This window comes from Myotis daubentonii, chromosome 12, assembly GCF_963259705.1.
Source record: "Myotis daubentonii chromosome 12, mMyoDau2.1, whole genome shotgun sequence".
Classification (NCBI taxonomy): domain Eukaryota; kingdom Metazoa; phylum Chordata; class Mammalia; order Chiroptera; family Vespertilionidae; genus Myotis; species Myotis daubentonii.
The window spans coordinates 72,955,090-72,980,092 of record NC_081851.1 but is presented as its reverse complement, the minus strand read 5'-3'; the positions used below and the strand labels follow the sequence as shown (position 1 = coordinate 72,980,092).

Genomic DNA, 25,003 nt, shown 5'->3' with positions numbered 1-25,003 from the left:
CTGGAGTGATGGGCACCACGGCCAGAGCCTGGGGTGCTGGGCAGCTCAGGCACCCCTCCCCGCGGGCAGTCCTCACACTGGGCTCTGCCAGCCTGGGCTCTGCACCCCCAGCTCCTGCCCTCCTCACTCCTGCTCTTTGTTTCCTGGTGCCCTCCCCACCCCAATCCTCACCCCCAGTCTCCTGGAGGTGCCCGCACTGCCCACAAATTCTTCATCGGCCAGTAATCCAAGGGGCTCCTAGACTGCTTCCCCCCCTGCCTCCCCCCTGCCTCCCTCCTGCCTCCCCTCTGCTTCCCCACCTCTCCACCTGCCTCCCCCTGCCTCCCCCCTGCCTCCCCCTTGCCTCCCCACCTCTCCAGCTGCCTCCCCACCTCTCCACCTGCCTTCCCCCTGCTTCCCCCTGCCTCCCCCTGCTCCCCCCTTCCTCCCCCCTGCCTCCCCACCTCTCCACCCTCATTTCTCTCAGGGGATCCAACAACTGGGTGGTGTTGCCCTCACCTCATGCCTGTCAGCATTTGGGGAACCTGAGCATTGCTCAGTGTTAGCTGTCCCTCCAGCGTGTGCCCCCTGAGTCTCCCCACAGCCCTCCCTGGCACTCCGGGAGGCACTAACACATGGGTCACGCGGGGGGATGGCCAGCCTCTACTTCTGGCTTCCTGTGTGTCCCTAACTGTTCCCGTGCGTCGGCCTTGCCTCCTCGGTCAGAATGCGCCCCAGCAGTGCCCCTGAGTGCCTGGCGGGTGCTGGGCACATCAGGCACTTAGAGTGCTTGCCAGGTACAACCTATGGAGGCGGGGCAAGGTTGGAGGGGGCAGGGCCTGGACTGCGGCTGTGGGCAGTGGTCGCCCTGGAGTTACTGTGAGTGACAATAAACTCCACTTGCAGAAGGAAAAGAAACAGTTCTATGTTTTTTTATTGTTATTTTTTAAATATATTTTATTGATTTTTTACAGAGAGGAAGGGAGAAGGATAGAGAGTTAGAAACATCGATCAGCTGCCTCCTGCACACCCCCTACTGGGTATGTGCCCACAACTAAGGTACATGCCCTTGATCAGAATCGAACCTGGGACCCTTCAGTCCGCAGGCCGACGCTCTATCCACTGAACCAAACCAGTTAGGGCTGTTATCCCAGGAAACCAGAAACACCAATCAGAAAGGATATATGCACCCCTATGTTCATAGCAGCACAATTCACCATAGCTAAGATCTGGAAACAGCCTAAGTGCCCATCTGTAGATGAATGGATTAGAAAACTGTGGTACATCTACACGATGGAATACTATGCTGCTATAAAAAAGAAGGAACTCTTACCATTTGCAATGGCATGGATGGAACTGGAGAGCATTATGCTAAGTGAAATAAGCCAGTCAATGAAGGAAAAATACCACATGATCTCACTCATTTTTGGATAATAAAGACCATTATAAACTGATGAACAAAAATAGATACAGAGGCAGAGCTGCCTCGAACAGACTGTCAAACTACAGCAGGAAGTCCGGGGAGGGTGGGAGGGCAGGAGGGGGATGGGTAAGAGATCAACCAAAGGACTTGTATGCATGCATATAAGCATAACCAATGGACATAAGACAATGGGGGGTAGGGGAGGCCAGGGTATTGTCAAGGGCGGGGGAAAAAAAGGAGACATATGTAATACTCTTTGTAATACTTTAAAATAAAAAATAAATAAAAAATAAAAATTTTTTTTTAAAAAGTTAAATAACTAAAGAAAAGAGAATCCCTGACGAGTCACCAGCTAGAGCACCGCCTCCCCGACCCGGAGCTGTTGAAATCCATAAAGGCCGCAGAAAGGGCCTCTGAGCGGCCAGGACTGATGTCACAGCCCCACGCACTAACTCGCACATACCTCCCCCTGAGCTGGACCCTCAGTTCTCTGTACTCAGGAATCCCTGCCTTCACGAGCATTCCTAACAAAGGCAGGCGTGTGGCCTGCAAATCCACAGCACATCCGAGTGTCCTGAAACTGCTTGGGGCCCGCGTCTGACAGCTCAGCGAGGAGGTGACCGACAGCCTCCGTCTGACAGCTCAGCGAGGAGGTGACCGACAGCCTCCAGCCTCGGGAGGGAGGAGCCTGAAGATGGATAAAGGGCTGCGGTGAGGCCTGGAGAGCCCAGCAGCCTGGAGGCACGGGCTTGGGACCCGAGCCACACCTCCAGGGCAGTGCCCTCAGCCCACGTCACTGCAGCTCGGGACGGGCATGGATGTTCAGCACGATTAACCCTGAGTTGCGAAGAAAGTTAAATGATGCTCAAGGGTGTGTAAGTAGTTAAGGAAGCACCTTATTCATTTTACTAGTGAGTATGTTTCCCTCCAAAGCGGTTCCAATTCACTCAAGGAAGCTGCGAAGGATCCACCCATGCTGACTGGGTCACAGGCAGCTTCTTCCGTGTCCGCTTTCCCACGCACTTTGCCCACATGCTCTCGTCTGGGTGGCAGGCAATGTGTCAGCACTTTAGTGATGAGGGCAAGTGACTCACGGAGGGTCCCATGGCCTGAGTGAAAGGGCAAGTCTCAGTGTCAAGTGGCCTTGACGCGTCCCCCCTCCCCCCAGCTCCACTTCCCCACGGCTGCCTCTCCGCAGGGTGACTCAGCCCCCAGCCCCCGAGGACTCCTGATGGGTATCACTGTCCTGATGCTGCAAAATGTCCTCTTCCTCGGCTGTCACTTTCCTTCTGGTCTGTCACACACACACTCATATGCACACGCACATGCACACACACACATATGCACACGCACATGCACACACATACACACCATAGCAGCCCAGGGCTGCTGGGTGTGACTTTGACCTTCACTGTGTCCCCATTAGCACTCCTCAGCCCTAGGCATCCCACCACTGATAGCATATGGGTTTGAGCCCTGCATCTCTCCAGACTGGCTCTTCAGGAAGGGCATGGGCTGGGCACTGATGCCATCAGCACCCCTAACCCAGAGTTAGCCAGTTCCAGAGAGGCCGCGTGGCCTAGTGGGCTCTAGGGTCAGATTCTAGCTGTGCCACCTACTAACTGTGAAGCCTTGAGAAAGTTACTTAACCTCTCTGTGCCTTGGTTTTCCCATCTGTAAGATGCAGACAGTGGTGCTGGGTAAACTCACAGGGCTGCTGTGACCGTCGCATCCGTTAATTTGTGCCTGGCATTTAGTAAGCACTTGACCAATCCCAGCTGCTATTGCGAATGCAAGGCCACTCACATAGAGAGCATCTCCATAAATGTCACATCCTTTCCTTAGAATAAGACTGTTGCAAAGCATCTCGAATTGTCATACCAACCCAAAAAGGTAGGTAGGTAGTTTTCCCATTTAAAAAAATATATATTTTTATTGATTTCAGAGAGGAAGGGAGAAAAAGAGAGAGAGAGAGAGAGAGAGAGAGAGAAACATCAATGATGAGAGCGAATCATGGATCGGCTGCCTCCGGCACCCCCCACACTGGGGATCGATCCCGCAACCCGGGCATGTGCCCTTGACCGGGAATCGGACCGAGACCTCCTGGTTCACAGGTCGATGCTCAACCACTGAGCAACACCAGCCGGGCAGTTTTCCCATTTGGTAACTCAGGCTCCTGAAGCACAGAGAAGGGACGGGCCCATGGGCAGTGTGCCAGGCGGAGGCAGAACTGGGATTGGTGCCAGGGTGCTGTGGTCTGCGTGTCTGTGTGCCCCCACAGGAGGCATGAGAAAGGGGACTGGGAAAGGACTAGGTCCGAGGGCTCTGCCGTCACGGTGGGGACAGTGCCTGTGAGGGAGACCCCAGAGCAGCCGTGGGCAAACTACGGCCCGTTTGAAATGAATAAAACTAAAAAAAAAAGACCGTACCCTTTTATGTAATGATGTTTACTTTGAATTTATATTAGTTCACACACACACTCCATCCATGCTTTTGTTCCGGCCCTCCGGTCCAGTTTAAGAACCCATTGTGGCCCTCGAGTCAAAAAGTTTGCCCACCCCTGCCCCAGAGGCTAGCCTGTCTCTCCGCCTGGGACATCACAGCGGAAGTCACCATCAGTGACGCAGAGGCGGCCCTCGCCGGACACCACACCTGCTGGCACCACGAACGTGGACTCCCGACGCCCGGAACTGTGAGAAATACATATCTGTCGCTCAGGAGCCTCGCAGGGTCTGGCGTTTTGTTATTTCATCCTGAACAGACCAAGACACCCGGTCTACCTGACGTCTGAGTCACGATCTTTCCCTGCCGCCCGCCATCACAACTGCCTCTCTCAGGAGAGAGCCTCCTGGGGATGGTGAGCAGAAAGCAGGCTGGCCGCCCCTGAACACGGGAGCTCCCCTGCCCAAGTCCTGCTCTGAGAGGTGGAGTCACTCAGACGTTACAGCGTCAGCCCCCAAGGAAGAGAGCGTGAGAGGCAGGAGCGCACACTTGTTTTTCAGTAACTGAGACGCCTGAGAGGCAAAGACTGGCCATCACCATCATCCAGGGCTGTTCTGGGGCTGGGTTGCTACGCAACCAATCATCGAACATCTCATTGGCTTAAAACGAGAGTGATCTCTTTATCATTAGCTCCCCTGGTTCTGGGGGGCTGGCTCGGCTCAGCCAGGGGGGTCTCACTCAGGGTCCTTCATGTGGTTGTGGCTGGTGCCACAGTCATCTGCAACGTCTCCTCCCTCTCGGCTGATGCTGGTGGCCAGAGAGGACCCCGTAGGCACCGTGGGCCAGAGCACCTATGAGGCCTTCCCGTGTGGCCTGGATTTCCTCACAGCACGGCGGCCGGATTCCAAGAGCAAGAGTCCCCCACCACAGGGCGGAGGTGCCTGGCACCTTTCTGACCCAGATGTGGAAGTCACAGAGTGCCGCTTTGGCAGTGACTTCTACCCATCAAGGCATCACTAAGTCCCAGCCAGGTGAAGGAGGGGGGCAGAGGCCACGCCTCAACGGGAGACTGTCAAGCGGAGTGTGTGACCTAGGATCTACCGTCTGTGAAAAATACAACCGGCCACATGGCAGGCTTTCCTGGAAGAACTTCCCATTTGAAGGGAAAAGCAATGAATGGTACATGGAGGCTCCAGCAGTGGCCTCTCCCTACAGCCACGCCTGACAATAGCTCCTTCGGGCAACCGGCCACAGGAGACATGGTTGGAAGCAAGATTGCTCTGCTAACGCTTCACTGAGATCAACAGGATTAGGCTGCAGTGACTGCATCCTCCGACTGTCCTCACAGCATGTCATCCGCAGCCATGCTGTGACCGGCCGAGCTGCCAGGGCCTGCGCGTGGGAGTGCCCAGTCACCTCTGGAACAAGCCCACCTGCTGGAAATCTCGCATGTCCTTGATCCTGACCAACCACTGACAAGTCTTAAATCCTCCCCTCATCAGCTTTTTCCACGCAGACGAGGCTGGAGGGGATTTCCCTTTTGAAGTTCCCGAGTCAGCCAGAGCCCAGGAAATGTACTCCCTCTTCCCCAGCCCCTCTTCCTGTGGCCCCGGTCCCCACCCCGAGGGCTCTGGGAAGCCCCAGGGCCCAGGGGGAGGGCAGGAGGCAGGGCCACCCCAATCTGCAGGACCCACCCCCAGATGAGCCTGGGAGATGGTTCTCAGCCCAGCAGGCTCCGAGGAGGGCACCCAGGCAGCTGGCCAGGGAGTAGGGGGCAGCCTGACTCTGGGCAAGGTGACTGTGACTCAGACACTCTCAGGGCTCAGGACTCTGGGGGTGGGAACCACCAACCAAGAACTGTCTCCAACAAGCCAGCTGTTTTTGCCCACATCTTCTCAGGTAGTTCTCACAGCCATAATCCTGGTTTCAGAGGTGAGGAAATCAGGTTTAGAAATAATAAGTGGCTTTGCCTCCGGCCTCCATCCTGAAGACCTGGGGCTGGGATTTGAACCCAAGACCATCAACCACTTTCCGTTGCACCAGGAAGAAGAGAGGAAGGAAAGAGGGAGTGGGCCCCACAGGGAAAGACCCTGTTTGTTGGGAACCCAACTCAAGAGCTTTGTGCGAGAGAGCGCCCTGCCCTCACCGGGGTGCCTGAGGGCTGGGAGCCCCAACAGGAAAGGCCGGTTTCCTGCGGCCTCAGCCTCGGGCTCTGGAGCAGTCAGGCCAGACCAAGAATTTCCGGCAGGGCGGGCCCCTTTGTGGCTGCCATGGCCCCCAGAGCTGCCAGTCACAGAGCAGAGCCTCTGACAGGAGCACCTACCCCCTGACCCCTGTGCCCACACGGGGAGTCACTGATGTGTCAGAACAGCTAACGACCTTCTCCGGAAGACATGGAGGAGAGAGGATGGGATTGTGGGGTCGGGGCTCCCGCCCATCCTTCGCAAGCCTCATTCCGTCTCCGTAACCATCACCCCTTAGGGTGAGGCTGGGCCAGGTGTCCCGTGAGGAGCCGGAGCAGCACAGCCCGTGTCCACTCATGGGAATGCCGGAATACCGTGCGCCCTCATCACCTCCCCGCAAAAGACAGAGTCTGGGGAGCCTTCCGAGAGGGATGAATGACACAGGAGAAGTGACTCCTGGGGAGGGGGCGGGGTGTAGTGAGTCCTGGTTTGCCCAGAAGTGCCCATCAGGACCGCCTGGTGTTTGGCCTCACACCCACCTCCCCCCACGCAGGGCCCAGCAGGGGCTCCAGGCCACGTTCCCACGCTGCTCCTGCTGGCACAGGGCCAGGCCCCAGTCAGCGCTTTCACTGTCTGCCAGCTCAGAGCCCAGCACCTCGGGGTTCGGCCTAAGGGGAATCAGTCAGTTTCAATTACCTGCTGAGGGTGCAAATCAATGGCTCTTTATTTCCTGAAAAGCTCCAGGCTCAGGGCAACAGCCCAGACAGACCTGCAGTCTCTTCCCACGCGGGGAGCCTCCGTGAGCTCCTGGTGAAAACGGAGAGGTGTCCGCCACATACCCACTGGGAACTGAAGCTCAAGGACCGACTGCTGGTGGAGTGGGGTGCAGTGGGGGCGGGGGACTTGAACTACCTGGGGACCTGAACTCGTTTATTCATTCAACAGATACAAGTATGTTCAAGTGGCTACCACCCTCCCGGCTGTGGCTGCCTGGGGCACGGTGGCCATCCTGCCATCACCACAAAGCCCGGGGAGGGGCAGGAGCAGTGAGGGGCCAGGCCTCACTTTCCACCCTGTCAGTGAGGGGACTGAACGGAGGATCCCTGAGGGGGCCCTCCAGCTAGATGCTCCTCTCCCAGCCCCACATTTGGGGTGGGGTCACCTGCACCATCTCAGGAGGGTGGCTCCTGGCTGGCCAGCCCAGCCCGCCATCGGCGCTCTCAAGCATCCCTGACACTCAGGGTCTCTCCGGTCAGCAGCCTGGCAGCTGGGCCTGCCTCTGCCCAGCAGCGCCTTGTCGGGGTGTCCACAGGAGCCAGAGCCGGTGTGGGCACCCCCTACGCACCGCTGCAGCCCTCAGCCCACCTGGCCTCCTCTCTCCTGGCTCCCTTTCAGACTGAGGACTGACCCCTCGGGATGGCTCAGCAAGTTCCTGAGGTCGCCTCTCAGACTTCTACAAGTCAGCAGGGGTCACCGTGCCTGTCTGGCTGACCAGGGTTTTCAGGGGGCTCACAGGACAAAGGGGCAGCGGGAAGATTGAGGTGCAGATGACCATGACCGGGTGGGACAGCCAGTGTCCCCTCAGGCCTGGACCCCCAGGGCAGGTCTCCCGCAGCTCTCCCTCCAGGCAATGCCTTCTGGGCACGACCCCCGCCTGGCCGCCCCATGGCCCTGCGGCCACTGCAGTGGTCATTGTGCTCAGACTGCGCTGTACCTGAAGTCAGGAGCCCCCTATCCCCCCCCCACTGCCCCCCCCCCGCCACTGCAGGGGAGGAGCCGAGGCCTGTGCGCCTGAGGCTGCTCGAGCCACCGAGGGGTCATGACCAGAGGTCACAAGAAAGGGCAGCCCAGCGGGTACCCAGCAAGGTGTCCAGAACTGAACCGACACCAGACCCTTCTGTCCCAGACTCAAGGCCCCTACAACCCTCTGCCCTCTCCTCCCATGAGGAACTTTTTTGAACCTGGGGACCTTCTGGCTCTGCCCCAGGGGGTCCCGGTCACTCGGCTGCACTGCAGGGAAGAGGGGAGGCGGGGAGGGGCTGCTCCGTCTGGCCAGGTGGGAGGCAAGGTCTCCTTCCCTTGCAGGGACTGAGGCTTCGACGTGCCACTCATTCATTTATTCAATAAGAAGGCACCCACCTCCTCCTGTGCCAGCCACTGTGGAGGCGCTGGCCCGGGGCGGTGAGAACGCGGTGGACAGGACCGGCTGTCTGTGCAGGGGTGGGTGACTAATGCGAGGGATGAAGGAGGTCTTTCTCTGGAGGCGAGTGGGTGCCTGATGATGAAGCAGAGAGCCACGCACACGCACCCCAATAAAACTCCCCTGGGAAGCTCTGTGTGGCTGGGCGGGGTCCCACACTTCGTTATCTTTGCGTTCCCAGGGCCGCCATATGGGAATGGTTACTCTATGTCATGCTAGAGGAGGGATGTGAGGAGGGCTGGGCGAGCAGGAGCGAGCATCCCATACAATGATGTCACCCCTCTACCGCACAGCCACCCCCAGGTTGTTCCCCCGCCATTGAAAGGGCTGAGGTTCCCCAGTGCTGAACACGCCAGGCACCAGCAGCCATAGGCCAGACCTCCTGCTGGAGAGGCCACCGTCAGCCGAACACTTGAGATATGACGTCCTCTTGGTCAGGCCCAAGCTTTGGGTTGCCCAACGAACGCGCATCTTTCTCCATCCTGCCTGCACCCACGTGGCTGGAGAGAACCGCATGCCCTGCCAACTGACCTCACCCGAGTGGGCACCCAACACGCTGTCCCCCTACACTACACATCCCCGCATGCTCACTCCGCCTTCTTCTCTGTCCTCTAATGCCACTTACCCTTCAGCGAATCGTTTCGTCTCACATGACATCGAGAAAATGGAAATATTAGAAGGAGTCCCTTCATTTTCCCACCACCCCGATTCCTACCGAAAGCCGACTCTGCCTTGAGCTCTGGATCCCATCCCTCTGACCTTCTCAATATCTTTGCTCAAGAAATTATTTTACTATCTTCCCTTCCGTATCATAATTTCCCTCTATTGGGATCATTCCCATCAGCATATGTAAAAGCTATAGGAGCTCCTGTCGCTTTAAAAACAAAATACTTCCCCCTTGGTGCCCCTTCCCCTCCAGCAGCCACTGCTCCAATTGCTTGCTCTCTACCACAGCGAAATCTCATTAAGAAGCTCTCCACAGCTCAGCCGGTGTGGCCCAGTGGTTGAGTCAAACTATGAATCAGGAGGTCATGGTTTAATTCCTGGTCAGGGCATGTGCCCAGGTTGTGGGCTCGACCCCCAGTAGGGGGCGTGAAGGAGGCAGCCGATCAATCAATGATTCTCTCTCATTATGGATGTTTCTCTCTCTCTCTCTCTCTCTCTCTCTCTCCCTTCCTCTTTGAAATCAATAAAAATACTTAAAAAAAAAAAAAGAAAGAAAAGCCCCCTACATGCTGCTCTCCTCCTTCACTGCTGTTCTTTCAGACCCACCCGGTTGGGCTTCCATCACCACTGCTCCTCTGAAACTGCTCTTGTCCAGGCCTCCAGCACCCTGCACGCTGCAGAAGCCAGTGGTCACTTCTCTGCCCACTTGTTGGATCTGCCAGCAGCTCTGGAATGGTTGGCTGTCTCCGCATTGTTTTCTCAGCTTCAGTGAAAACCACCTCCTTTCTCCACCCCCCTTTCCCTCCCCCCCACCCATCTCAGGCTCCTCTGTTGGTTTCAATCAACCTCTAAATGTTGTCGCGTGTCAGGCCTGGTCACAGGCTTTCTACTATGCTGTAGACACTCTCTACCTAGATCCATGGTCGGCAAACTGCAGCTCTCAAGCCACATGTGGCTCTTTGGCCCCTTGAGTGTGGCTCTTTCTAAGCCTTAGGAGTACCCTAATTAAGTTAATAATAATGTACCTACCTATATAGTTTAAGTTTAAAAAAATTTGGCTCTCAAAAGAAATTTCAATTATTGTACTGTTGATATTTGGCTCTGTTGACTAATGAGTTTGCCGACCACTGACCTAGATGATGTCATCTAGGCTTTGAAATAAACATATGCCAATGCCTCGCCACTGAGCCACAGGCTCATAGCCACTTGACATCTCTGTTTGGACATCTACCAGGCATTTCAACATGAACGTCGGCAAAACAAAACTTTTGATTTCTGTCCCCACCCCAATCTGGTTTTCCCATCTTGATAATTGGCACCAGCACGCACTGTTTCCCAAGACTATAGTCATTCTGGATCCCCCCCCCCCCCGTTTCTCTTTCTAGCCCCATGAGCTTCTCACCCAGTCCTGTAAACTCAACCCAAAACATCCCAATGCCAACTTCATTCTCCATCTCTATCACTACCAGTCTCACCACATGACTGTTAGAGACTCCAATCCTTCTCGTGTCCCCTACAACCCATTCTACCATGAAGCCAGCATGATCTCTGGAGATTTGAAATAAGATATTGTCACCTCTTTATTTTTATTTGAATAAAACCTAGATGCTTTGCCATGGCCTAAAATTTCGTACCAAATGGGACCCTACCTGCCACTCTGAGCTCAACTCTCCCCACTCCTCCTCTACACTGATCTTCATCCTGTTATCACATTTGGGGAGAAGGCCGAGTGCCACCCGAGGGGGAGCCCTTCAGCTCTTCCCTCTGCTTAGAATATCCCTTCTCAGGAGCCTGTCTCAGCTCCAACATGGCCTCTTTGAGAGGTGTCCTCTGACCTCTCCAGGCGCTCTCTCTGATTACCCATCATCGTCAAAACAATCTGTTTACTTGCTGGTTGTCTCTCCCCCCAGTTCAGGTGGATGCTCCGTGAGAGCAAGGCACTTCTCAGTCATGTTCTCTGCCATATCTCCCGCACTGGGACTTAGCCACCACATTCGTGGGTGTTCAATAAACAGCTGATGAATAAATGAACAAATGGAGACCAGGCAGTGAGGATGGCCCAAACAAAATCTGACATGGTCCCAGCCCCATGGGCTCAACTATGGAGGCGCGATGGGGACAAGTTGGCATTTCTAATGCAACGTGATAAGCACTTCCTTCAATGCCAGGATGGGTGCTGGGGGGGGCCCTGGAGGGGCACCTACCCAGAGCATGTGTGGGGTGGGCTTCCTGGGGACGTCATGTCCAAGTTGAGACCTACCAGAGAGTAGATAGGTATAGGGGAGGAAGAGGATCATGTCTCAGGCTGGGATACCTGAACTTACAAAGAGCCACAGGCGAGTGAGAGCACAGTGAGGGGGTGTCCGAACCAGCACCTGCAGACCACCTGGCCTGCCTCCCTGGAGAAGGGCGGGCCTACCTCCTTCCTGGGCTGCTTGGAGAGGAGGGCCTCACGTAGATCAGATCAGACATTCCTTCATTTAGTCAATGCTAACACTAACCACCGGGCCACATGCTGCGGGGGCAGACATGAAAGGCTCAGGCCCCTGTGACTGAAGAGACAAAGCTTGAGCTCTGAAGGTGAAGGAAGGGCCAGCCCAAGACCACGCCATGAGACCCCAGCCACTGGCTGCAGAGGGCACTGCTGGATCCCTTGGCCACACACGGGCCTGGGCCTCCAGGCTGAAGCAGGGACACTCCCGCCAGCCTGCAGGGACTTGTCCCTGAACTGGTCCCACTGCCTGAAGAACCTGTCCTATTGCTCATGGGCTCACACACTCACTCAGCGCACAGATATGCACGTCACCTCTGCGCTGGTCACATACACACACCACACCTACCCGCATGACCTCACACAGGCATGGACGTCCACCCACACGGACCCGCTCCACCCCGGGCGGCGAGCCCCGGGTGCGACACTCACAGGGTGCACAACACACTCCTGCCCTTTGGAAGACCCTGTGCCTCTAGGAGGACCACACGGGTTCCAGCAACACTCTCTTCCCAAGACGTTTACAATATTACAGGCAAACCAGAACGTGGTGATGCCATCTGAACTGTATAGATGTGATAGGGTATCAAGCGGGCCTCTTGGAAGAATTTGAGCCAGGTCTTGAATAAAGTCAGGGAATTGTGAGAATGCAGAGCAAAGGGTTTTGTTTGTTTTTTTAAGGATACTGAGTTCATCAGACTCTTTGGGCTACAAAAAAAGATAATGTATTGATCGACTCATGGGATTGATCAGGCTTCAGGCAGTGTTGGATGCAGAGGCTGGGATGACGTCAGCAGGGCTCTGTCTCCCTCCGTAGATATTTCCCCGCTGGGTTCCACCACCCGGGAGGCCATACTGACCTTATCAATGAAAGGACACAGAAACTGCCTTGCCAGGAGCTCTAGGAAAAAGGCTTGAAGAATTCACATTGACCTCGTGATCTTCTGAACCAACCCTTGTGGTCAAAGGCATGGAATTCTCTGAGGCAAGTCCCTACATCCCTAGCCTCTCCCGGCCCACGTGGAATGGATTTCCTAAGAGGAAAGCAGCCTCTGGTTATCAGAAGAAGCAGGGAATGGATACTCAACAGGGGTCAAATACCCCTGCCTTAAACATGATCCCTCCCTTGGTTATAGTACTTCACATTTTTAAACAATTTATTCACTTTGGTTGTCAGGAGATCATCTTGAGCCAGGTATGGCGAGCATCCTTGTTTTACTGTAGAACAAGAGCACTTCCAGACATTGAACTTGGTTTTTCTGTTCTATAATAGAGGCAGAGCAACCCCTGGGAGTCCGCTGGGCCATCTCCTCTACAAGGACCAATGATCTTGGCGATCTCAGTAGAGCCTCCTCAGGAGGGGTGGGGAACGAGATGGGGGATTGGAGCTTGATTCACCGAGTTTCGGGTGCCTTTGGGATAACCAGGTGGAAGTGCCCAGTAAGCAGCAGGGTATACAAGACTGGCATTTCCCCTGTGATGGCCAGACACCCACGGCCATGCTGAAAGCTCCTTTTACCCTGTGTCTTAAAGTGGCCAGTCAGGGTGCATCCAGTCAGAGGACAGTGAGGCCAAAGCCCTGAGCACAGGCAAAGGGTGGGGACTGGGGGTGCTATATGCCAGGAGATCTGCCTGCACACGCCTCCTCTGTGCCAGGGAGAGCCGGGATCAGCCCGGGGCCTCCTAGGCCCAGCTGAGAGGACCTGGAGACCTGGACCTCTCACTGAACATGGACCTCTTCTCTCCTGGTGTCTCAGCTGCCACCTCTAACATGCCATGGGGCTGTGTGAGCTGGTCTCCAAAGACAGCCATCCCCATGATGCACAGCTCCCGGAGCCCATGCCATGATATAGTCCCTTCCACACTGAATCTAGGCTGATCTGTGGCACACACCATTCAACAGAATGTGGCGGAAGCGATCCTCTTAGCCTTTAAGAGAAATGGCAGCTTCTAAGAGTCTCATGCTCTACCGACTGAGCTAGCCAGGCACCCAAATGGCAGCTTCTACTTCCTCTTTCTTGGAAGGCTCGCTATTGAGATACCTTACTCACCATGTGGGATACCTGGCTATCTTGCTGAAGGGACCATGGGGAGAGACCATGTGGAGAGGATTAAAGGCCAGCTGACCTGTCATTGTAGGTAAACGTCCAGGTGACCCAGTCCCAGCCTTTATCTGAATGCACCTTCGTGAGAGACCCCCAAGCAAGTCCAGCAGAAGAACCAGCCAGCTGAACCCAGTCAACCCACAGAACCACACGAGACAACGAAACAGTGCTTGTTTTTAAGCCACTGAGTTTGGGAGGCTGCTATTCAGTGATAGATAACAAAAGCAATGTTCCTGTTGGGGAGATTGGCTGATATGCTGAGTCTTGCGCCACCTTCCTCCTAGCCCTCAAACCTGACATGGTTAAGTCAGGTCTTGGTTAATGACCAAGACAATATCACATTGATAGCCGTTCTGAGCAGGCAGGCCGGTCTTAGGACACGTACAGGGAGGAGACCACACATGCTGTCAGATTCCAGGACTGAGCTTCCAAAAGACACAAAAACCCAGTTCCCACTGGGCTGGAGATGCGAGCAGGGGGCTGGATGGCTGCCCAGCTCCGTCTCAGTGCCGCCCAGAGAGGCAGAATGGCTCTGAGGCTGAAGCCCGTGGTGTGACGGGACCAGATGGCTGAGCCGCCTCCCACCCTGGCTCATGGGGGAGGGGACCAAGTGAGCCATGCCCTGTCACCTTGGCCTTGCCTGGGTCCCCCTGTGTTTCCCATCACAGCAGCCCGACCCCCCTGCCGCAGCCTCCATGCTTCACCTGTCCTGGACCTGCTCCTTGCCGACTCCCATCCCTTGCAGGCCTGACACCACCCTTGCAATTGTCATCACTTCTCCGCTCTGGGGAATCTTTCCTTCTCTTTTCCCCAGACCACCAGGGTCACAGGGTCATGGCCACAGGTGCCCTGAAATGAATCCTGTATGACTCTTGTCCCACTGCTAGGCCGTGAGATTCTAGAGAGCAGCCACTACAGCCTCATTTTCCCTCCAAGACGTTCCTTATGAATTCAGTCATCAGTCATTCACTCAACAGTCTGCCAGGTGCCAGCATCTCTGCTCGGGGCAGGGACATAAAGTGAAAACCATCGTCCCTGCCCTGGAGCCATGTTTGGTCCAGTGAGACAGACAGGCATGTAAATCGCAAGGATGACACGGTCATGTAAGGCTAGCTCAGGGGGGTGTGCACAGTGCAGTGGGGACACAGAGACGTACCCACACCAGGTAAAATTCACTCGTGATGACTGTCTTCCAAGCACCTCAGAGGAGCCCAGCCTGGCCCATGTTTTATACTTTGCAGTCATTCTGAATTTTATGCATATCTGCACATTCATGTGTGCAAACACACACACACACACACACACACACACACACACACACACACCTTTTTGCATAAGTAGTTACACAATCTTCTGTATCTTGTTTTGTTTTTTGTTTTTGTTTTCATTTAACATATCATACCATGTCACTGTAGAGATACCTCATTCTTGGCTAATGACAGCACAGTATCATAGTATTCCATCATAAGAATGAACTATCAATAGTCATTTATGCTTTTTCTAATTATTCACTATTATAAATAATGCTACAATGAATAAACTGCTTACGTGATTTTGAATGTGTCAGATGTTAGATGTCCATCTAACCTTTATTATTTATTTATTTATTTATTTATTTTTAAATATATTTTTATTTATTTTAGAGAGAGAGGAAGGGGGAGAGAGAGAGAGAAAGAGAGAGAGAGAAACATCAATGATGAAAGATAACCAGTGATCAGCTGCCTCCTGCATGTCTCCCACTGGGGATGGAGCCTCCAACCCAGGCATGTGCCTGTGACCGGAATCAAACCCAGAACCCTTCAGTCTAAAGGCTGAAACTCTATCCCCTGAGCCAAACCGGCTACAGTGGTTGGCAAACTGCGGCTGTGAGCCACATGCGGCTCTTTTGCCCCTTGAGTGTGGCTCTTCCACAAAATACCACGTGCGGGCACACATGTACAGTGCAATTGAAATTTCGTGGCCCATGCGCAGAAGTTGGTATTTTGTGGAAGAGCCACACTCAAGGGGCCAAAGAGCTGCATGTGGCTCGTGAGCCGCAGTTTGCTGACCACTGGGCTAGGACATCCTTTATTTATTTTATTTATTTAAAAAAATATATTTTTATTGATTTCAGAGAGGAAGAGGGAAACAGAAACATCAATGATGAGAGAGAATCACTGATTGGCTGCCTCATGCACACCTCACCCGGGCAAGTGCCCTGACAAGGAATCAAACCGTGACCTCCTGGTTTGTAGGTCAATGCTCAACCACTGAGCCACACAGGCAGGACTAACCTTTATTTTTTAAGAATGCAACACCAGGCTTTACACAGCTTTTCTGCCACTCTCCTACCAGGACACCCAGCAGCCGGGACAGAGAACTCTGGCCGGCAGAGGAGAAGGGAGAAGGAGACAGTGCTTCACTTTAAAGTGCTTCTCTCGTTCCTTCTTTAGTTTTTAAATGTAACTTAATACACACAATTATATATACACTAGGGGCCCAGTGCACAAAATTCGTGCACGGTTGTGGGAGAGGGGGATCGGCCTAAACCAGCATCGGACATCCCTCTCACAATCCGGGACCTCTGGTTCCTAACTGTTTGCCTGCCTACCTGCCTGATGCCCCTAACTGCTTGCCTGCCTGACTGATTGTCCCTAACCACTCTGCCTGCCTGCTTGCCTGCCTGATCGCCCCTAACTGCTTGCCTGCCTGACTGATTGTCCCTAACCCCTCTGCCTGCCTACCTGATGCCCCTAACTGCTTGCCTGCCTGACTGATTGTCCCTAACCACTCTGCCTGCCTACCTGCCTGATCGCCCCTAACTGCTTGCCTGCCTGACTGATTGTCCCTAACCACTCTGCCTGCCTGCCTGCCTGATCACCCCTAACCGCCTTTGCTTTGGCCCCCGCCACTGTGGCTTCTTCCGGAAGGACGTCTGGAATGACATCCAGAAGGTCCTTCGGCTGTTCGGTCTAATTAGCATAGTGTGCTTTTATAATTATAGATTTCATATCTGTATGTTAAATATATTTTAAATAAATAAAATTTAGTAACACTATCATACAGACATGAACTACATATATAACTAATTTAAATATAAAATTCCTCAGGGGACGTGTGGTCTGGGAACCACATGCAGGGGCCTCCAGACGAAGGAAGGGCAGGAAACCCGGCCCAGCTCTCCCGGCCGAGTAGAGTCCGGGGCACAGTCTCGTCTGCAGCAAGTGCTGCCCTGGGTGGCTCGGGTGCAGAAGCCCACGTGTGGCGTTTCTGCTTTCACCGGCGTGGGTCAGACCATTGGTCCCTGCCTCCTCCAGGAGGGCCTGCCTGATGCCACCGCTGGTGTGGGGGATGCAGACTGAGCACTGGGACAGGGATGGTGCCCAGAGAAAGAGCCAGGCGTGTCCGAGGTGAGGAGGTGAGGGAGCAGGAGGCATTCCCAGGGCTGCCCTGGCGGGGGTGGGGCTGGGACCAGGGCGGGGCGTGCGCACGACGGGCGCTGTGCTGCCTGATTAATGCGGTTCACCCTGAGCGCTCAGAGGAAGTGACCGGAGCGTCTCCCTAGCAGTGATCACCGGTGTGAGTCTGCTGCCCGCTGTGTGCGAACACATACACACACGCACACACGCACACACACCTCTGACATCCAGCCCTTGGCTCCTCAGTCTGGCTGCCCAAAAAGGCAGTCACCCCTGGAGACCTGGCATCAGACAGGGCGAGGGAGAAGGCTGCCAAGGAGAAAGGTCATGGGCGTGCTACAACCCCTCCTGGTGTGCAGGTGCGCGTGCCTGTGTGCTCCTGCGTGGGTGTGTGTGCACGCACACAGGATGCCAATTACCCTTTCCCAACCGAGCCCTCGGGAACATTCTCCAGTGTTTACTACCCTCCAAACTCATTACCTTATCTCAGGGGCCCTTTGGAGCCTTTGACCCAGAGCTGGGCGAGGCAGGAAAGGAAAAGACGGGGCTGGCAGGAGAGGAATTTGCCCTGTGCCGGGCCCCGGGCACCCGCGGGAGCAGACTGTGCCTCTGAACTGCCTCTAGCTGGGTCCCCGTCACATCGCTGCCCCCACCCCTGTAGCAGGCCCTCTGGCCACTCTCTCTAGTCCCTTCCCACCCGTGCCTCTTCCACCGCAGGGCTCCTCCTGAGATGTCCGTCCTCCGTGCATAGCTCAGCTGGGCTGCCTCGGACTAAGGCAAGTTCTTTTCTATGACCTGGAGGCCCTTTGTCGTCCGGGCCTCCCCGTCTAGCCTCACCTGTCCGCATTCCCATCTCACTGGGCTCCAGGCACCTCCCACAGCCGTTCCCGGAGGCATCTGGACCCCCTATTAGTTCCTATGGCTGATATAACCAGCGACCGCGAACACGGTGGCTCCAACCACCCAGATTCATCATCATCCGTTCCCACAGGGCAAAGTCCAAACCTGCGTGGAAAGGGGCTCCATCAGGGGGCCGGAGGGCTGTGTGCCCTCTGACGGCACGCCCTTATCTTCTCCAGCTTCACCATGCCACCCGATTCCCTAGATCACGTCCCCTTCCTCCATCTTCAAAGCCAGCAGTACAGCATCTTCCCATCTCCCTCTCTGGCCTTTGCTCCCACGGTCACACCTCTCTCTGCCTCTGACACCCTGTCTTCCTCTGGCAAGGGCCCTGGTGACTGCCCTGAGGCCCAGCCCGGATAACCCAGTCTCCCATCTGAAGAGCCTGAATTCAATTCCATCTACAAAGCCCCCCTTTCTGTCTCCCTCTCCTGTCTCCAAGTAGCCCCTATTTGTACCTCCTCCCTCCTCTTCATCCAGAAAACGAAAGAAAGGAACAAAACATAAGAAAACCCTCATGTATATGGACACCCCTGGCCTGAGCAAGTCTAAGACTGGCCAGCACAGCCTTGGTTTCATCTGCTACTTGCAGCTGGGTTTGAGCCTCGCTTTTTCTGCTGGACTTACATCCTCACAGTGCCCAGCACAGGGCCAGGCCGACGGTGACCCCTGGACTGGGTGAGGTCAGAGTGGGAAGGGGAAGGGGTCAAGGTCAGGGATGGGTCAAGGCTGGGGAGTGGCTGCAGGGAGGAGGACCCCTTGGGGCTGTTAATCCTCCCCCTTCCAGGGCAGGATTAAACTCCGCACACCCTCTGTCCTCCCCCCCTCCCTCCGCCACCTCCAGAGCCCCGCACCCCAAGCAGCATCAGTCACGGAGGCAGAGACTGGGGGCTGGTCAGGATGGGGTCCTGGTCAGCATCAGCCTGGCTGATGCCAATTAAGACCCAAGAACCCCCTGCCCCTCACCCTGGGCTCAGATCAAAGCCCTTCCCCAGATGACATAAATCTGCAGGGCCCGGGCCTCCGCTAACGAGCTGCTCTGACGCAGGCAGCGGGGTCCCGGATCCTGTTTCATACCAGGTTACAGCCCGCCAAAGTGAGGGGCCAGCCAGGCCTGGGACCCCCGAGCACCCCGTTGCCCCACAGTGCCCGGCTTTGCTCAAGAAATCCCAGGTCAGTGTCCTGGGGGGACCTGAGGGACCCCACCGCGTCCTCGGGGCGCTCCTGCCCCTCCGGCCCCAGAGCTGTTCTCAGCGCCCGTTGTCTGGCCGCACAAGAATTTTAACCGCTAACATCTGTGCTCAGGAGACTCCGGAAGAGCAAATGTCTTCACCTCCTTTGATTCCCTTCACACAGAGGGCTTTTTAAATTTTAATTTGAGGTGACCTCTGACCCGAGTTCCCATTCCCATAGATTCCAGATATTTCCTGTGCCCTCAGATAACCTCCCAAGCCAGCCCTCACCTGACCAGAAGCCCCTGCTAGGGGGCACTGCCTCCCCCAACCATGGCCCAGGTTGGGCTAGAATCCCCCCTCTGTCCTCACCCCCGGCCTCTGGTTCCCTCCCAACACTCCCTTCTCTTTTCCCAAAGGCCAAAGATGCCTGCAGCCCACCAAATGCCACCCCAGGGCTCTGGGTCCAGCTCAGCCCCCAGGAGTCTGGGAGCACCTTTGGTCCTGCTGCTAGGAGTCCCAGACCAAGCATAGAACCGTTGATGGAGCCCCCACCATGCTCAGGTAGCCTGGCCACTCAGGAACAATTGTTCCTAACCTACATGCCAGGAAGCCAACACTGGGGGTGTGTGGGGGGGGACGGACATCATGAGCACAGAGCTAGAGTGTGGCAGAGCCAGCACCATCAACAAGGCCTGTCAGCCATGAGGGTGCCTCTGGGAGGGGGCACAGGGCTGCTTGGTCTTGGAGCTGCTGGAGCCTCCTTTCACCTGGGGGTGACCAGCACTGGAAGCACAGAGTCCCCAGAAAGCCACGAGGGCAGAGAAGGGAGGGGGACTGCCGGGGTCCAACCCCAGCAGGTCCAGGGGTCCCCAAAGGTGTGGACGGAGTCGGCGAAGAAGGAAGGACACGGAGACAGTGTTCAGTTGATCAGCAGCCTAGCCAGGATCTCTAGCCAGGATCTCCAGCCAAGTTCTGTTCAGGTTCTCCAGCGAAGTTCTGGTTAGGATCTCCAGCCCGGTTCTGTAGCCATGTTCCCTCGCTAGGTTCTCCAGCCAGGTTCTGTCCAGGCTCTCCAGTCAGGTTCAGCGTCCAGGTTCCAGTCAGGTTCTCCTGCCAATCTCTGTAGTCAGGTTCAGTCCAGGATCCCTTGCCATGTTCTCCCGCTAGGCTCTGTCTCTAGGCTCCGAGGCCAGTCCCGGTCCAGGATCCTCTGGCATGCTCTCGCCAGCGAAGTTCTTCTGTCTCTAGGCTCCGTGTAGGTTCTGTCTTCTGAATTCTGTCTCCTGAGTTCTGAGTTCTGAGTTCTGAGTGTTTCTGTCTTGTTACAACTGTATTTATACCAGTTGATTTAATCCTATCAATCTCTATTACAAAGGTTAGGGCGTTTCTTATCTCCATTCCAGGGAGAAAAGATTATGTAGTTTAAGCATGATTGTTCGTAGTTAAAGGGATTAATTACCCGCCTGGCACTTAGTTGAGGGGTTTTATTCCCTCCCTAACTTCAGGGGAAAATCCCTACCTGGGGATTCAACCTTTCTCGGAGAGGTGACCTTGGTTAAAACACAGCGCCAAGAAGGTGAGCAAACATATTAAGAACAGTATGCCATATATGCTAGGTCCCTTGAAACAGCAAGCATGGACCGGCTCCCGGCAGGGGACGGAGCAGGGCTGGTCAGACCCTCGCCTCCATCCCTCTTTCCAATAGTTCTGGATGGAGGACTAGATGGAGGAGCTGCCCCTGTGTGGGTCCCGCTGTGCACCCCGACCACGCTAAGCTGTAGGGGTGTCCCGGGCCCTGGGAGCTGGGAACAAGCACTAAGAGCAGACAAGCAGGAGCGCGCTGTGAGAAGTGGCCCCAGGACTGGAGCCCGGAGGTGAGGGGCAGGCTCCCGGCAGGTGGGGCCTCCCCCAGGGCCTGTCACACAGAGGCCTCCGTAAGTCAGCCCCATGGCACTGGGTCAGGGCCCAGCGGCCGTCCCCACAGCACGGCCACTCCCAGCAAGTGGCTGCGGTTCCCGGAGCCCAGAGCCCTGATGATCCACCAGTGGCCCAGTGGCACCACGGGCAGCCTCACTGGCCCCACTGCCAGCCCCAGCCTCCTCGCCAGCAGTTTGACCACATGCCTTCCCGCTCCAGCCCTCCCCCCCCCCTTCTGCACCCCTACCCCAGCCCCCCTCCGGCCTCGTCATGCCCAGTGACCCAGCCGCCCTGCCCGGCCCAGCGCACACAGCTGACATCACCTTCTCCAGTCCTTTCCAGCAAACCCATGAGTCTTGGCTTTCCTCTAATCCACCTTCCTCCTCAGTCAAGAACGCGAGACCTGGCCAGGGTCTTGGGAGTATCTGGGTGGCCTCACTTTCCCATTGGGGAAGCTGAGTCCCTGGGAGGCCAGGAGCCTGTGTCAGTTCACGGGCTGCGGCAGAGTTAGACGGGGCTCTCTGCCCAAAATGGGCCGATCCCGGGCTCCATCGAGATGCCAGTAACTGAGCCCTCACTCTACACCTGCCCAGCGGGGCCAGAAGCCAGGATCCAGACTCCCTGGGTCCCGGCTGCCCTTGGCATTGAGGCTCCAGGAGCAGCGGGAGGTCAAAGGAACCCCCCAGCCCCTTCCCACCGCCCAACGGGGAAGTGGCCAGTTCTTCCCCGGAGAGGCACTTGTTTCAGAGACAGTGGAGACTAGAAGGGTGCAAACCCCGCCAGGAAGAGGAGTCTGGGCCCCAGCTTCACAGAGGCCGGGAGGGAGGGTGGGTGAGGGGACCCCCCCCAGGACCGAGAGCTGAGAGAGGAGCAGACCGCGCCAGGCGCTGGCCCATCCTCATCCTCATCTGAGAACACCTGTGCCTCAGGAGGCAGGAACAGCTCGCTGCTCCACGGGGTCAGCCTCCCCCAGGAACGGGTTAGAAATACACCCTGCAAGTCTGCCATCTCCACCAGGCCCTCTGAACCAGACACGCAGAGGTGGGCCAGCAAGCCCTCCATCCGTGCTCACAGATAAAGAACAGCCAACGCAGTTCATCGGTCTGCCACCAGATCGGGCCCTGCCCATCCAGCCCCCCAGGGGGGCTCCCCTCTGCGTGCCCCTGCTGTGAGCCCCTCCCACCACATCAGGCAGGACTTCCACAGGCAGGACATTCCAGAGGGGTCTGGAATGAGTCTCATGGCCAGAGATGTGCCCTGTGGGCCTGGGTAACCCCAAAGGCACTTCCCCACCCACTTGCCTGCCATGTTGCCTCTGTATTCCAGACAGGATTCTGCCTCAGTTTCCCTGCCTCACACTCCAGCTCACCATGGTCCTCAGAACTCTGCCCTGGACCTCACCCACTCCCCGGGCCCTGGGCCGTGCCTGCACTGTGCTGGTCTCCTCACGGGGACGCCACGCCCAGCTGCTGTTCTTCCCGGTGCTAACTGGGTCCTTTGTAGACAAACAACCATCCCTAACCGTACTGCGGTCGCCCCAGACCTCCACTGATTTCTCACATCTGCACCAACCGGAACCCCACCCTCCCACCCTGGCCATGCCCTCATTGTCTTCTTTCTCCGGAGCCTCTTGGCTGGAGTAGCTGGCCCACCTTTCTCTCCTTACTGCTCCCTCATCCTCACGGACGCTCCTGTCATGTTCAAGATGATGTGACAACCAGCAGACAGAGCATCTCTGTGGCTGGAAGGTTGAGGTCATTTCATGACAGCCTCTCCGAAGACATCCCAGTCACAGATGTGCTGCCATGTGCTTAGCTGGCCTGCCTGACCTTTGTCCCTTGGAATTTCTGCACGTCGGGGGCCCTGGGTTCCCTCTGCCCCAGGCCGCCCTCAGAGACACGGGAGCCAAGCTCACTGCCTGGCCCTCCTCGGAGCTTCTTTCCCTGATCCCCTAGTAGACACCGTGGCTCCGTCTCCCCCATCACCGCAAGCCAAGGTCTGCTGTCCATTCTAATTGATTTTTCCAGACAGTTGAACACACACCAGTAGGCACTGGACTTTCTACTTGAACCATCTGGGATGAAGAGAAACCTTTCCAAACCACACTGTATTGCTCCCCACCTCCTGGAACGGATAAGAGCAGACTAAATAAAGCCTTTTCTCAGGACCACTAAGTAACTATTAGTTTTTGAGCCACTGTGAAAGTGTTTTTAATAGCTCTCACTGCAGGGAAATACAGAGAAATGAAAAGAAAAAACGAAGGGTCCCGGCTGATATCTTACCAGCTAGCGGCAATGACTAATGATTTTGCGTTGTATAACTTTCTGGACTTTTTCCTAAGCAAACACACTTTACCAGTTTGGGACGCAAATTCAGTCCCTCTTATTTATTCAGTAATTGCTGGCGCGGCATATGTTCATAGGAACAGGAAGCCTCACTCCACACCCACTGTTACATACCTAACCCCTCTGCCCCAAGGAATCTGGGAGCCCTAGGTCCTGGGGCAGTCATTCTGATTGCAAACGGCAGTTGGAGAGAATGGAACACCCTGAGGTCCCGGCTCCCACAGCTGTGGCGTAGCGCATGGTATTGCTATGGAAACGGCCTTGCAAAGCCTGCTGGGATCATGCCTCGCTGGGCCTGCCCCTCGCCCAGAGTCAGGCTCCAAGGTTAGCTGATATCTCACACGTCCAAGTTCAGCCATGTTCTCAAGGTAAGGGTGACCACGGCAGAGGCAGCTGCCTCCAGGGAGGCTCCTGTCCGTCCCCCCACACACTGGGCCCAGCCCCATCGAGGCCCTGAGGCTAAGCCAGGTCACCAGCTCTGACCCCCGTCTTCCCAGTGCCATCCCCTGGGGGCTGGGGGCCTCTCTGGCTGGGGCACTCCACCCCAATCTTCATCAGAGGAATTTCCACTTCAATAAGGAAGGGGTCTCTGTCCTGGTCCCTTTCTCGCCGATGTCCCCTCGGCCCCCTGCAGGCACTGAGAGGAGCCTGCTCCCTCCTTGCCAGGGGAAATCAAGGCGAATTAGCCTCGCCTGTGGGTGACCAAGAGGGGCCTTCAACCCCATAGCCTGCTTCCCTGAACAAAGTCAGTTCTCATCCGTTGTCTAGAAAAAGAAGCTGATAACACCGTGTATTAAAAAGAAAGAAAAACGTTCTGACCTACCAGGCTGCCGTCCACCCATTCTCCAGGTGCAAACGTTGAGGTCGTTCACTTCTCGAAGAGATCACCAGCCTCCAGCACCAAAATTCATCACACTGCAGTTTTCCCAGGAATTCTCCTCTGGCCCCAACCCCCCAGGCCAGGTAACCACAGCTGACCTGCCCCTCTGGCCCCAGCCCCCCAGGCCAGGTAACCACAGCTGACCCGACGGTACTACTTATGGGGCTCCAGGTGCAGCGGTGACCACCCCTCGGGTCCAAGGAGGAGGGTTTTCTTTCCAGGCCAGAGACGACCCCCACTGCCTGGGCCAAGGACACATCTCATCAACTCAGGGGTCGTGGCAGGAGCTGGGGTGGGCCAGTCCACGCAGCGAGGGCCCCTTGGCCTCCCTGAGTGCTGAGGGTAGGCCGGCTGGCCTGCGTGTATGGATGGATGTTCTTTGAGAGAATTTTAAATATGTTTGTCCCAGATTGAGAAAAGAGAAAAGTAAAGGGGCCGGAGTGCTTGGGAGCTGGCCCTTCCGCTCTCCAGCGTCCTCTCCTCCGCCCACTGGCCCACCCCCGGTGTGCGCCTCGTGTTTGGCATTGGGGCGCCCCTCTGCCTTCCACTGGGAAGCACAGCCAGTGTTGGGGGACGAGGAGGTCCTCACCTTCCCTCCCCCACTCCAGCTCTGGGGACGGCACTTTCTGCTCTGGGGGTCAGGACATGGAAGGCAAAGAGCTGGTGCCACCCGCCCCTCTCCCCCAGCTTCTGGAAGCAGAGGGCCCTGCACAGAGCCGAGCCCAAATTCTCACACTCAAAGCCAAACAGCCAGTGTTTGGCCTCAGGCTGGGTGGACGGGTGGACAACTCATCCGACCAGCTCTGCGAGGCAGGAGGCGAAGGGAGGGAAAAGGCAAGGACAGTAGCACCTCCGGAAGCTGGAGGAGGAGCAGCGGAGGGCTGGGGCTCCCCAAGAGG

General features: G+C 56.0%; 1 protein-coding gene across 2 annotated transcripts; it reads left to right on the top strand.

Annotated features, from left to right (window-relative positions):
• The first annotated feature begins 16,717 nt into the window (after nt 1–16,717).
• Nucleotides 16,718–24,181, top strand: LOC132213612 (uncharacterized). 2 transcript variants are annotated; one of them, XM_059660478.1, is made up of 5 exons: nt 16,718–16,878; nt 18,836–18,960; nt 19,379–19,523; nt 22,206–23,592; nt 23,993–24,181. In XM_059660478.1, the coding sequence occupies exons 1-4, from the start codon at nt 16,845–16,847 to the stop codon at nt 22,520–22,522; spliced, it is 621 nt and encodes a 206-aa protein (XP_059516461.1). In that variant the 5' UTR covers nt 16,718–16,844; the 3' UTR covers nt 22,523–23,592; nt 23,993–24,181. The 2 variants fall into 2 exon arrangements, 1 of the variants encoding a protein (XP_059516461.1); XR_009448036.1 differs by lacking the exon at nt 18,836–18,960.
• Nucleotides 24,182–25,003: the final 822 nt, after the last annotated feature.